Here is a 12,925-nt window from a genome sequence, read left to right as displayed (position 1 = left end):
GCTGTTGACACTTGGATACAATTTTCACCTCCCAGTGATAGGTTTTTGCAGAACACTGTCACCCCCAACTTAGGTCTTTTTCCACCATCATGAATCAGGACCCCAAAGCCCTTTCCACCTCTTCCCTTCCTCTCCTTTCCCAGAGTCCTCTGCTTTGACACATCTTAATTTGTTCTTTAGAGGAAGAGTGACACCACAGCAACACTCCATGGTGCTGCCCATAGTGTTCCCATGTGGTTCCAGAGCTCAAACCCAAGGTCTTGCACATGGTAAGTTGCACATGATCCTTTGAACTATCTCCCAGCCTCCACCACACCACTCTTGCTTTGCTCTCACTTTGAAAAGCAGTAACTGGGGAGAAAAGATCCCAACCCAGCTGGGCCTGGACCTAGCATGAGAAACAAAGGACAAGTTTCTGCTCATCCCCTCAGCCTCAGAGCAGAGGAGAATTGAAACCTGCCTTCCAAGACTGTTTCGAGGGCTGTAAAGGACCTATCAAGTGCTCAGCACGTTGCAGTAGTGATGCTCTCCCTAGGATGGGCTCTTTTTGAGTTCAGCAGCCTGTGCCATCAGAGTCTATTATGTAAAATCACAATTTCCTCTGGCCCTCCTGACGACCTCCCCACTGTACCACAGATGGGAAGACTGATGAGGCCTGGGTGTGGGTGTTAGGGGAGGGGTAAGCCAGAGGTAGGTGAGACAGATGTGGAGGAGGCTAGGGCGTCTGCTCTGGGTGGGGCTGGGTGACTGGGCTGGAGGGCCCACGCTGAGACTCTGTCTCACCGGTTTGGGGAGCTAGCAGGGCAATGGGGAGACGCTGGCATGGAGAGAGGAAGGAGGGAGGGAGGGGCTGGCAGCTGCCTGGGAAAGGGAAGCTGAGTAAGGCTCACAGACAGACTAGGAGGACTCAAGCTAAAGGTCTGGCTGAGGGGTGGGCACCTAGAGAGTGGGAGACACCCCAACGCATACACACACGGCCCCACCACCACATCCTCAGAGAGACCAATGCCAGTGGCATGCTTACTCACACATTAACATCAACACGTCTATTTCTTTAAGATAAGTATTTTTTAAATACTTATTTATTGTCTTTTGTTGCTCATGTTTTACTGTTGTAGTTATTATTGTTGTTATTGTTGATGTCATTGTTGTTGGATAGGACAGAGAGAAATGGAAGGGGGGAGACAGAGAGGGGGAGAGAAAGACAGACACCTGCAGACCTGCTTCACTGCCTGTGAAGCGACTCCCCTGCAGGTGGGGAGTCAGGGGCTTGAACTGGGATCCTTACGTCGGTCCTTGGGCTTTGCACCACGTGTGCTTAACCCACTGCACTACCACCCGACTCCCTTAAGATTTATTTTTTGGGGAGTGCACATTACAATGTGTGCACTTAACCAGGTGTGCCACTGCCTAGCCTCACCAACACATCTTTAAAGATACATTTATTTTCACGAGAGCAACCAGAACACTTCTCAGTTCTGACATATGGTGATAGCAAGGATCATTAACAGATTTTTATAATATATTTTATTTACTTATTGGATAGAAACAGAGAGAAATCAAGAGGGAAAGAGGAGAGACAGGGTCAAGCAGTGGTGCATCTAGTTAAGTGCTCACATTACAGTGCACAAGGATGTAGGTTCAAGCCCTTGGTCCCCACCTGCATGGCGGAAAGCTTCACAAGTGGCGAAGTGTCTGCAAGTGTCTCTGTCTCCCTCTCCCCTCTCAATTTCTGTTTCTATACAATACATAAAATATTTTTTTAAAGAGAGAAGCTGAGACACCTGCAGCACTTGCAGGTGGGAACTGGGAGCTTGAACCCAGGTCTTTGCAAATGGTAGCATGTGAAGTGTGCCACAATTGCCTCTCCACACTTTTTTTTTAACCAAAGCACTGCTAAGTTCTGGCTTATGGTGGTACAGTGGATTGAACCTGAGACATTGGAGCTTCAGACATGAGTTTCTTAGCATAACCATTTATGCTATCTACCCACACCCGCAACACATCTTTTTAATAGATTTTTTTATGAGGGACAGAAGCCAGAGCACCAGAACAATATGTGGTATAGGGGATCAAACCTCAGGTCTCCTAGGGCCCCACATGTATGCAAATCTATTCACTGAACCATCTCTGGCCCCTCAGCACATTTAAATTGCAACTCTTGGGTCTCCTTGGACTCTATTACCCAGCTCTCCAACCACCCCACCAACCATGCCTTCCTTTACTAGAGCATGCAGTGTTGTTACTCCCTATCTCAGTTGGAATGCTGGCTCCCCAGTGGTCGGGTGCTTGAACCATTTTGCTTCTAAGGCACGTCTGACACGTAGTTGGTGCTCAATAAATAGATGCTGAGTACTGAAATGTGCCCCCTGGAGAAACAGGTTCACGAAGGCGCAATTACTGGTGAACCCGCGTGCAGCCGCACTCAGTTCCCAGGACATTGCCGGGACATTCTCACACAAGCTCTCCTCCAGACCCGCACTGGAGTCCCGCGCACACCCGCATTTTCAGACCTGGCCAGCGCTCTGGATTCCACAGCTCCAGCTCAGGCGGGCAGGCTCCAGCACGCCCGGCGCCCCGCCCTCCGCCCCAGCCTGGGGCAGCCCCTCCCGGGACAGGAGGCGGGGCCTCGGTGAACGCTGACTACACAGCTGCTCCAAAGGGTGGGGCAGGGCAACTGGCACCTGGGAGCTCTGGACAGACTCCACCAACGCAGACCCACCTATGGGAGGAGTGAGGTCACCTGCCCCCCAGCCCTGCCCCCGCCCAGGATCCAGACTCCGGCCTTCCCGCCCTCAGCCGGACCAAAGGGGAAGAAGGGGCTTGGGGCAGGTAGCTAGTCCTAGAACGGAGGTGGGCAGCCCAGGCCTAGTCAGTTGGGCCATTTGAGGAGTGAGGGGGGGGGAGAGGAAGGAGGGAAGGTGAGAACCCTTCTAAAGGGAAGCTCCCCTACCACCACCACCCCAACATAATCGTCACTTGGCTGATATTGACCCAGGATCCCTCTGCACCCATGTCCCTGCTGTAACACATAAGGGGGTGAGTACCGGTGAATCAGAGCCAGGAGGCAACCACCTGGCACCACCTCCAGGCTCTCTGCCCCAAGAAGCCAACGAGAGATTGATTAGACAAGAGGGGCTGGCGGGCCCAATGACACATGGGTATCCCTGGGGCTCCTGGGACCTCTGAGATGGAGCCCCAAACCCTGCCTAGAATGGGAGGGGTGGAGAGGGCAGGTCAAATTCCTCCCTCTGACTCTGAGAAACCTGGGTCAGTAAAATGCCTGGAAAATAGAAAGTGAAATATCCCGGTCTTCTCCCCATACTCACCTCACTCGCCAAGGGAGGCGAAGCTGAACTAAACAGAAAAATACTGGAAGGAAGGAGGGGGGTAGACTGCATAATGGTGATGCAAGAGGCTCTCATGCTTGAAGCTTTGAAGTCCCAGGTTCAATTCCCCACCACAAACCAGAGCTTATCAGTGCTAGAGAGAGAGGAGGAGGAGGAGGGGGAGGGGAGGAGGAGGGGGAGGGGAGGAGGGGGAGGGGAGGAGGGGGAGGGGAGGAGGGGGAGGGGAGGAGGGGGAGGGGAGGGGAGGAGGGGGAGGGGAGGAGGGGGAGGGGAGGAGGGGGAGGGGGAAGAAAATACTGGACCTCTCATCTCAGAAATCTGAAAGCATTGTCCAGGAGCTATATCTTCGCGCCCCCTGGTGGCAGATTGTAGCCATGCACCTCTGCTCTCACATCTGAGGGCCACGGGAGCCACTGGGGGACTTTGAGAAGAGGGGAAAGGGGAGCAGAGAAGAAGAGATGTGCACACACAACCTGTGTCCAGGGGAGATGGGACCCCAGGTACTGCCACTCATTTGACAAGAAACGTTTATTGAGCACCCACACGGCCGTGCAGAGGAACGGTGTACTCCTGGTCTCTAGCTCTTTGCAAAGCCACTGCCCCAACGGCTGTCTCAGTAATTTGAGTTGACACTCCAAAGAGCAGCTGGAGCCTTCTCCTCCTAGAGAGAGCACTAGGAGGGGAGGCTGGGCCGTACCATCATCTGCAGCGCTCCAGGGACCCAGGAAGGCCTGGTCAGCTATGTCCATCTCATATTTAATAAATATTTCTTGCTGCTGCTCAGGCTGCTAACGGTGCTGCCACTGGGCTCCAGCACCCCAAGCTCTGGAGAGGAGTCCGGGGGTAACCCTCTTCTCACGCTAGTTCAGGTTCCGGCTCTGGAAAGGAAAGGGAAAAGCATGGTGTCCAGGAGCTGGCCTGGAGAGGTGTAGCAGGTGACTGAAGGTCTCCAGGAACAGACCTCAGTTGGCCCCAGCCCCCAGAAGTGGGACCAAGTGGCTAAGGGTGGCTCACAGCCTGCAAGTTTCCAGAGAAGGGATCCCCCAGCCCCTAACACACACACCACTGCCTCTGGAGCCCAGTGGATGCGTTCTGTCCTTTGGCCTCCAGCTTCCACCCCAACTGCCTCCCCACCAGCCACCACACTCAAACCACTGACCGGCCTCGGCCTCATCGCCCTTGGCATCTGGCTCCTGCCACCAGTCGGCATAGATTCCCTCCTCATAGTCGCCCTCCCCCTCAAACTCAGCGTCTGAGGGGAGTGGCTCAGACTCTGCGGGTGAGTCTGCTTCCTCCAGATCCATCTAGAGAAGCCCAGGGCAGGAGAGAGAACAGGTTACAGCAGCCACAAACCCTACCTCCCTATCCTGTTCCCAAACTGATCACTTCTGAGCCAACGCACAGAACTCCCCCAACAAGTGACACTTGAGGATACTCAAGTGTCCTGTCCACAACCCACCATTTAAGAAATGTATTTTTAAAATTTTTTAATCTTTATTTGACAGAGACAGCGAGAAGTTGAGAGGAAGGGGGAGACAGAGAGAGAAGAAGACAGAGAGACACCCGCAGCACTGCTTCACCACTTGTGAAGTTTTCCCCCTGCAGGTGGGGACCAGGATCTCGAACCCAGGTCCTTGAGCACTGTGACGTGTGTACTCAACCAGGTGTGCCACCACCTGGCCCCAAGAAATGTATTTATGATAGAGAAGCAGAGCACTGCTCTGACATACGCACTATCAGGATTGAACTTGGGACCTCAAGCTTGTAAGTCCAGTGCACCATCCATTGCACCACCTCCCAGGCTGTCACAGCCCACCTTCTGAGCACAAACTAGCTGGTGCGAATACTCTTCACCTATGCATGCTGGCTCAGGTTGTTTCCAGCCAGGACAGCCCTACCCTGTTCACTTCTCCTGGCTGGGTGGCAGCTTTACTTGAGGGCCGTGGGCTGACCCCTCCCACAGTATTGTGTGCACTAGGCTTTGAGCTGCTTGGGGAAAAGGACTGAGTCGCTTACTCTAGCCCCTGGCATGGTGCCTGACAAAGAGCAGGCGAGGAGCAAGAGTAGACAGTGTGGCTTCCATCCACAGAGCTCCCAATATGTGCGGGCTCCACACTAAGTGCTCTACACATTGGATCTCATCGAGTTCTCACCTGGACAGTGTGGGGTGAACATCACCCTCCCCACCCTTGATATGGATGAAGAAACAGAAGTTTGAGGTCTTTTTCCAACTTGCTGGAGGCGACACAAATAGTAAGCGGGGAGCCAAGTCTGGCTTGCACAAAGTTGGGGTGCTAACAATGTAGGCCCTGTCCCCAACGATGTAGGTTCCTAGGTATATGGACAAAGAATGACTAAGCTCTGAGCAGCAACACTTCAGAGAAAACCAGGCTCCCAAAGCCTCCTGCAGAATCAATGTAATATGCTATGGTATACACCCTGACAGTCTGTGCTCATTAATTCATTTATTCTGTTCAGCAATCTGTTTGAGTGTCAGTTCTATGCCAGGCATGTGTGTGTGGGAGGGGGTAAGGGGGGGAGATAACTTGGTCCCTTGTCCTGGAGCTCAACCCTCCAGGAGGGGGCCAGAGGTCTGTGGCTACAGGTGGTGGGGCAGGTACCAAGGATCAGAGTTGGCACTACATTCCCAGAAAAGAGAACCAGGACAAACAAGAGCTTCCTGAGTTGGAAAAAGAGAAGATTCAGATGTGGGGAGTCGGGCGGTAGCACAGCAGGTTAAGCGCAGATGGCGCAAAGCGCAAGGACCAGCATAAGGATCCAGGCTTGAGCCTCCAGCTCCCCACCTGCAGGGGAGTCGCTTCACAGGCGGTGAAGCAGGTCTGCAGGTGTCTATCTTTCTCTCCCCCTCTCTGTCTTCCCCTCCTCTCTCCATTTCTCTCTATCCTATCCAGCAACAACATCAATAACAACAATAATAACTACAATAAAACAACAAGGGTGACAAAAGGGAATAAATAAATACTTAAAAAATTTTTTTTAAAAGATTCAGATATGGAGGGAAAGAATGCCTTGATAGTGGTGTAGTGGATAAAGCATTGGACTTGCAAACGTAAGGTCTCAAGTTTGATCCACTGCTCCTGGAGGCCATTTTTCCAATTTTGTTGCCCTTGTTGGTCGTTATTATTATTGTTGTCACTTCTGTTGTTATTGTTGGATAGGACAGAGAGAAATCGAAAGAGGAGAGGAGACAGAGGGGGAGAGGAAGATAGACACCTGTAGACCTGCTTTACTGCTTGTAAGGTGACACCCCCTGGAGATGGGAAGCTGGGGGCTCGAACCCGGATCCTTGCACTGGTCCCTGTGCTTCGCACCATGTGCACTTAACTCGCTGTGCTACCGCCCAACCCCCAATAAGTGAATCTTGAGAGAGAGAAAGAGGAGCACACAGGGAGAGGAGGGCAGTGTGGATAAAGATAAGGGACAGGCAACTCTCTCTGGCTTCACAGTAGCTGTGTGCCAGGAGCCAAAGCTGAGCTTTGGCACAGTAGCCCCAGGAAGAGGATCCAGGGTTCTCCAGCCCCATCTGACCCTGGGAGGCAGGACATCACTTACCTCATCATCTGACTGCAGGTACATGTGTGCGAACTCCAGCAGCTCCCGCAGCTCTGAAGTCTGGTTGTGGTAGAGCATGGCCTCCTGAGAGGAGGGAGGAAAGCCAAGTGAGGGCTGTGGGGGCGGCTCAGCCACAGAGTACATGCCTTGCAGGCCTCGGGCTGATCTCCAACAGCCACGTAAAAAGAGGCAAGCTGGGCCCTGTTGTCAGAGGGCAGAGGCGGTACTTCTAGGATCTGGGTGCTCTGGCTCCTTTCCAGCTCAAGTACTGATTAAAAAAAAAAAAACGCTGATGGCTTCAAATGTTCGGGTTAAGAAGCATTCTGTGGGCCAAGTGCCACAATGGCCTAGCAATGCCTCCCAACAAAGAAACTGGCCGGGGCACCAGATGCGCCATCTTGTCAGACTTGCCTTGGATTCCAAGGGTTTTCCTCAGTTGATCTAAACTAAAGGGTCCCTGGAGAAAAAGGGCTAGCAGTGAGAGAAATGAGGGTGGGGAAGGAGCAGGCTTCCCATAGCCCAGGCAGAGCGCCAGTGAGACGGAGGTCAACAGGACCACCCTGTGCAGTACAGAGACTAGAGATTGGGTGGGGAGGTCAATGGTGTTCTCAAGACCAATGACAAAGCTGGGTTTGAACTCAGGACTCCAACCACAGCCTCACTGTCCATTCTGCCTTCCAAGGAAGCTAAGAATTGACTTTTATTTTTGCCACCTGAGTTACTGTGGGGGCTCAGCATGACTCCTCACAGTTTTCTTTCTTTTTTTGTTTTCTTTTTAAAGATTTTCTTTATTAGTGAGAAGCATAGGAGGAGAGAGAAAGAACCAGACATCACTCTGGTACATGTGCTGCCGGGGATTGAACTCAGGACCTCATGCTTGAGAGTCTGGTGCTTTATCCACTGCGCCACCTCCCGAACCACTTTTTTTTTTCTTTAGATAGAGGGTGAGAGACAGAGAGAGATACAGAGGAGCAGAGAGGCAGAGAGGAGAAACACTGCAGCACTGCTCCACCACTTATGATGCATCCCCACTGCAAGCAGGGACCAAGGGCTTAAATCTGGGTCCTTGCACATAGTGACATGTGCGCTCACCTGGATGTGCCACAGCCCAATCCCAACTGTTTTTTTTTAAATCAAACCACTGAAACTGGGAAGATGACTCAGGACTCAAGTAGGTAAGGTTTCCTTTCCTTTTCTTTCTTCTTGTTTTTTGTTTGTTTGGGTTTTTTTTTTTTTTTTTGGATAGGACAGAGAAATTGGGAGCTAGAGAGAGAGGTGATGCACCTGGTTGAGCACATATATTACAGTGCGCAAAGGACCCAGGTTCAAGCCCCTGGTCTCCACCTGCAGGGGGAAAGCTTCACAAGTGGTGAAGCAGAGCTGCAGGTATCTCTCTGTCTTTCTCCATCTCTATCTCCCCCTTCCTCTCAGTTTCCGGCTGTCTCTATTCAATAAATAAAGATAAAAAGAATTAAAAGAAACCGTTTAAAAGAGAGAATGGGAGAGAAAGATAGACACCTGCAGACCTGCTTCACTGCTCATAAAGTGTCCTCCTTGCAGGTAGAGGTTGAGGGCTAGAACCCAGGTCCTTGGGCTTCGGAATATGTGCGTTTAACCAGGTGTGCCACCACCCAGCCCCCCCATAAGGTTTCTAGCTTTGATATCTGGCAGCGCATATGCCAGAGTGACGCTCTGGTTCTCTCCCTCTCTGGTCTATAACTGAGTAGTCATTATTTATTTATTTATTTATTTATTTATTTATTCCCTTTTGTTGCCCTTGTTTTTATTGTTGTAGTTATTATTAATGTTGTCATCGTTGTTGGATAGGACAGAGAGAAATGGAGAGAGGAGGGGAAGACAGATAGGGGGAGAGAAAGACAGACACCTGCAGACCTGTTTCACCGCCTGTGAAGCAACTCCCCTGCAAGTGGGGAGCCAGGGCTCCAACCGTGATCTTTACAGTGGTCCTTGCGCTTTGCGCCACCTGCGCTTAACTCACTCACTGCACTACAGCCTGACTCCCGAGTAGTCATTTTTTAAAAACTCAGTCACATCATACATCCTACAAGTGTCCCTGACTGCAGTGCCTACCTCCCGGGGCTGGAAGTCTTCCTCCTCCAAGCCCCAGCGAGCTCGGTGGAAGCGGTAATACACCAGGTTCTGCTGCATGACACTGTCCTGCGGGTCGAAGAGCATGTAGCTGGCTGCGCTTCGAGCAGCCTGGCGCACATCATTCACTGCAGGTGACACGAGAAGGAGTGAGGAGTGACTCCGGCACTTCCTGGCTCAGGGTTAGCTACTACCCAACCTCTTCTATCTCCCAATGAAGTCCAATAACCTCTGCCCCATTTGCCTCCCAGCTCAGCAGGAGGTAAGCTTGGGTACCTCAGCCCAGCCAATAACATAAACTAGGGCTAAGGAGATAGCATAATAGTTAGGCAAAGGACTTTCATGCCTGATACACCAAAGGGCCCAAGTTCAATCTCCAGCACCACTATAAGCCAGAGCTGAACAGTGCTCTGGAAATAAACTCAAACTATATTGTACCAAATACTTACCAGAAGCCCAGCCCTGGTGAACTCACATAAACCCCACTGTTATGTTATACCCCTTTTACAGGCAAGAAATTTGAGGCACAGAGAGGTGAAGTAAGCTACTCAAGCTCACACAGCTGGAGAATGGTGGCACTGGAGAATTAGAGGCCAGCAGCCCAGACCTCAACTCTTCTGCCAGCTGGATCCATGAGGGGCCTCCAGGTGCTTTGGTTTTCAGTCCCTTCACTCCAGCTCCAGCCTCAGTTTGAAGGCTGGGACCTCTGCATTGCAGGAATCCTGGAAAGTGTACATCCAGCCCCAGCTAGTGCAAGGATCTCCCTCTGAGTAAAGGGAACCATAAACCCTGGTGTTGTGTATTATTAGCCACAGGATTAAGAGTCCCTTGCCCTCTGTGGGTGTCAGGCATCTCGTCTAAAAAAATGGGTTCATATTACCAGCTGTAGAGGATAGATGAGAGGATCCAGTGAGATGAACAGATGTGGCAGGGCTTCATAAAGTCAAGTGCTGCACCTGGCTCTCTAGTCATTTGCCTCAGTGGTTGCCCACCCATTCTCCCCTCCTCTCAGGTTGTCCTCAGGTGCATTGCAAGGTTCCCAGTCCAGTGCCCAACCCTGCCACACCCCAGATGCACACACAACCCCAGGAGACTCACACTTGTAGTAAGCAAACTGCAGGTAGTGATACATGGTAGCCACAAACTTCTCCACAAAGTAGCCACCCACGTTGGGGGTCAAGTTGGTCTCACAGTCTACCTTGCACTGCAGGGATTCTGCAAAGAGATCTGGTGGGAAGGGGTGGGAGTGGGGGCAGAGACAACAGGAGGTGAGCAGTTACCCCAGGGAAGGAAGATGATCACTCCCAGCCCCACTTGTTGAACCTGTAATGCTCACAGTGGGTGAGTGTGTCAAGCCCCCAGCATTCAGGTGATGCTGAGGGAGACTATGGGCTGGGCTGCTGACCACCGCCTCCACACAACTCAACTTCCACCCCCGAAGCCAGAGGGAGCCAGGGTATGCAGGGAGAAGGGCACACCGAGTTTGTAGACAGGACTGAAGCCCAGTTACAGAAGCTGAAGATGTAAGGGTAGATAGCATAATGGTTATGCAAAGAGATTCTCATGCCTGAGACTCCAAAGTCCCAGGTTCAATCCCCCGCATCACCATCAGCCACAGCAGAGCAGTGCTCTAATAAGAAAGAAAAAAAAAGTGAAATGATAAAGTGAGAAGTTGAAGACAATTCCTCTACTCCCCACCCCCACAGAGAGACACCCAAAGATAGGCACCCTCAGTGGGTGTCATTTCAGACCTCAGATGGCTTTCTGCACCCACTTGCTGGGCTGCTTCCCATCTGGGCACCTCTGATGCCACACTGCACTCAGCCTGGGACACCTGTGAGCCCAACCACTCTCAGCTCATGTGGGGATCCTATTGTCTCTCTGTACCCAACAGTGGAGGGTCTGTTAACCTTGTGGCTGAAAGCTGAAGATGACACCTTACCCCTGTTGCCCACCAGTCACTCACTCAGCAGGTGCGACATAAATGTATGAAATGAAAGTGTGTGGATGTCTTAAAGCTCTGGGGACAGGAACTGGGGTGGGCAGTACCTGCTATGGCTGGGTAGAAGTCCTTGAAGTCCACCTGCTCATGGGCACCCTCACAGCTGGCCAAACAGCGGGCAAAGACGGCCATGTATTCAGCCAAGGCCCGCTCCATGTCCTCCGTGCTGCTGCGGAAATCGCCACTGTTGTAGAGCTTCACGGCCCGGAGGAACACAGCCTGGGCGGAGGGGAGCGAGGCCGGGAGGTCAGGGGATAGATACACCGTTCCCTGCTACAAGCCCTATGGAGGGTCCTGCCCTTCCTCTCTCCCCTCACCTCATAGGGCTGAGCCTCCAAATCCGTGAGCGGTTCATCGTCGGCGTCCAGCATCCCGCGGTAATAGTTGAGATACTTGGTGGTCAGCTCGTGCTTCGGGTTCCGCTGCAGGAAGGTGTAGGCCGCGGCCACGGCCTTCTCCAGCCGGTTAGCCTGCGGGGTGGTAACGGAGGTGCGCCGGGTCGGAGGGGCGCACTAGCTGGCGCGATGGTGCGTGCTTGTCAGCGCTAGCCCCGGGCCCCGCGCCCCGCGCCCCCCGCGCTCCCGCCACCGAGCCCAGCCCAGCCCAGCCGAGCCCGGGGTGCCCACCTTGAAGTGCGCGTAGTGCAGGTACTGGTAGGGCAGGCGGCTCTGGAAGTCGCGCAGCAGCTGGCGCGGCGGGTAGGGCACCTGGAAGGCGGGCAGCGTGCGCTTGCAGCGCCGCAGGCAGGCGGCGCGCTCCAGGACGCGGCCGAAGAGCCGCAGCTCGTGCGCCCACTCGGCGCCGCCGCCGTCGGGGCCGGGCGAGAGGCCCGGCGGGGCGCCGGCCGGCACGGGGCCGCTGCAGTTGGCGTGGCAGAAGGCCTCGCTGTCCCGCAGCAGCCGGTGCAGCCGCAGCGCCGCCTCCAGGTAGCGCGCGCTCTCGCGCCAGCTCTCGCCCTCGTACTGCTCCAGCGCGTGGCCGTAGGCCGCGGCCAGGGGCATCAGGTCCTCGGGCGGGAAGCCCCGGAAGCTGTACTTCTCGTACTGCGCCCCGGCGCGGCCCAGCAGCAGCCACAGCAGCGCCCAGGCCGCCCGCCCCATGCCCCCGCCGTCGTGCTCCGAGCAGGCGTCCAGGCCCCGCGGGCAGGCAGCCGGGGGGTGGAGCGCAGGGGGCGGCGCGCCCTCCGGGTCTTAGCGCACCGCCTCAGGCGGCGTGGGGGGCGGGCAGTACAGGGGCGTGGCTTGGGCCCGGCGCCCCAACTCTTTCAGAGTCCCCAGTGGTGTCCGGAGTCCCCTCCTTTGGCCTCATCTTTTGCCATTGGAGTCTTCCCCTGACCAAGAGGGGGGAGGATGGGGGGACACTTCCCGCAGGGACGGGCAGCCCAGAAAGCCATCCCTACACCTACAGATCGAGAATTGAAGGCAAATGCCATCCCCAAGCACCCAACTCTGCACCTCCAGCGGCGTACCGCTCACCCCCAGCTCCTAAGCCGTCGCTCCGAGTGTCCCCCAGCCTCCCGACGGGCACAGTCCCGACGTTTGCCCCTCAGCCTCCATTTGAGCCCCGTCCCCAAGCCCGCTCTTGCCGAGCAAAGCAGCTCAGACCCCCGACAAGCCGGCCCGGGCAGGGGACACAGAGCTAGACTGGGCCCTCGGGTTCTGAACAAAGCCACATGAAGAGGGGGAGGGAGAGGGGGAGGGTTGTGTTTGGGGAGTTTGCTCTGCTTCTCGCCTCGCTGCGCGGCCTGCTCGCTCTGCCCCGTGCGGGGCGGCTCTGCAGCTCAGCTCGTTCTTCGGCCTCCGGAACACCAGGACCGCCGGGTCCTCCTTGTCCACCCTCACCCTCCACCCCACCCCTGCCAGCTCAGTCTTCCCAGCCCCCATTCCACGTG

At 54.3% G+C, this 12,925-nt stretch overlaps 1 protein-coding gene across 1 annotated transcript; it reads right to left on the bottom strand.

The window, feature by feature from the left end:
* Positions 1 to 3,860: 3,860 nt before the first annotated feature.
* P3H4 (prolyl 3-hydroxylase family member 4 (inactive)) lies at positions 3,861 to 12,682 on the bottom strand. The gene is made up of 8 exons (XM_007535484.3): positions 11,661 to 12,682; positions 11,352 to 11,504; positions 11,082 to 11,253; positions 10,131 to 10,259; positions 9,015 to 9,160; positions 6,924 to 7,007; positions 4,510 to 4,654; positions 3,861 to 4,228 (listed from the first exon to the last, which is right to left on the bottom strand). The coding sequence occupies exons 1-8, from the start codon at positions 12,132 to 12,134 to the stop codon at positions 4,206 to 4,208; spliced, it is 1,326 nt and encodes a 441-aa protein (XP_007535546.1). The 5' UTR covers positions 12,135 to 12,682; the 3' UTR covers positions 3,861 to 4,205.
* Between the last annotated feature and the right edge of the window lie 243 nt (positions 12,683 to 12,925).

This window comes from Erinaceus europaeus, chromosome 12 (genome assembly GCF_950295315.1).
Source record: "Erinaceus europaeus chromosome 12, mEriEur2.1, whole genome shotgun sequence".
NCBI classification, from domain to species: Eukaryota; Metazoa; Chordata; class Mammalia; order Eulipotyphla; family Erinaceidae; genus Erinaceus; species Erinaceus europaeus.
Note: the sequence above shows the minus strand (reverse complement) of the source record. Positions and strands in the feature narration are given on the sequence as shown.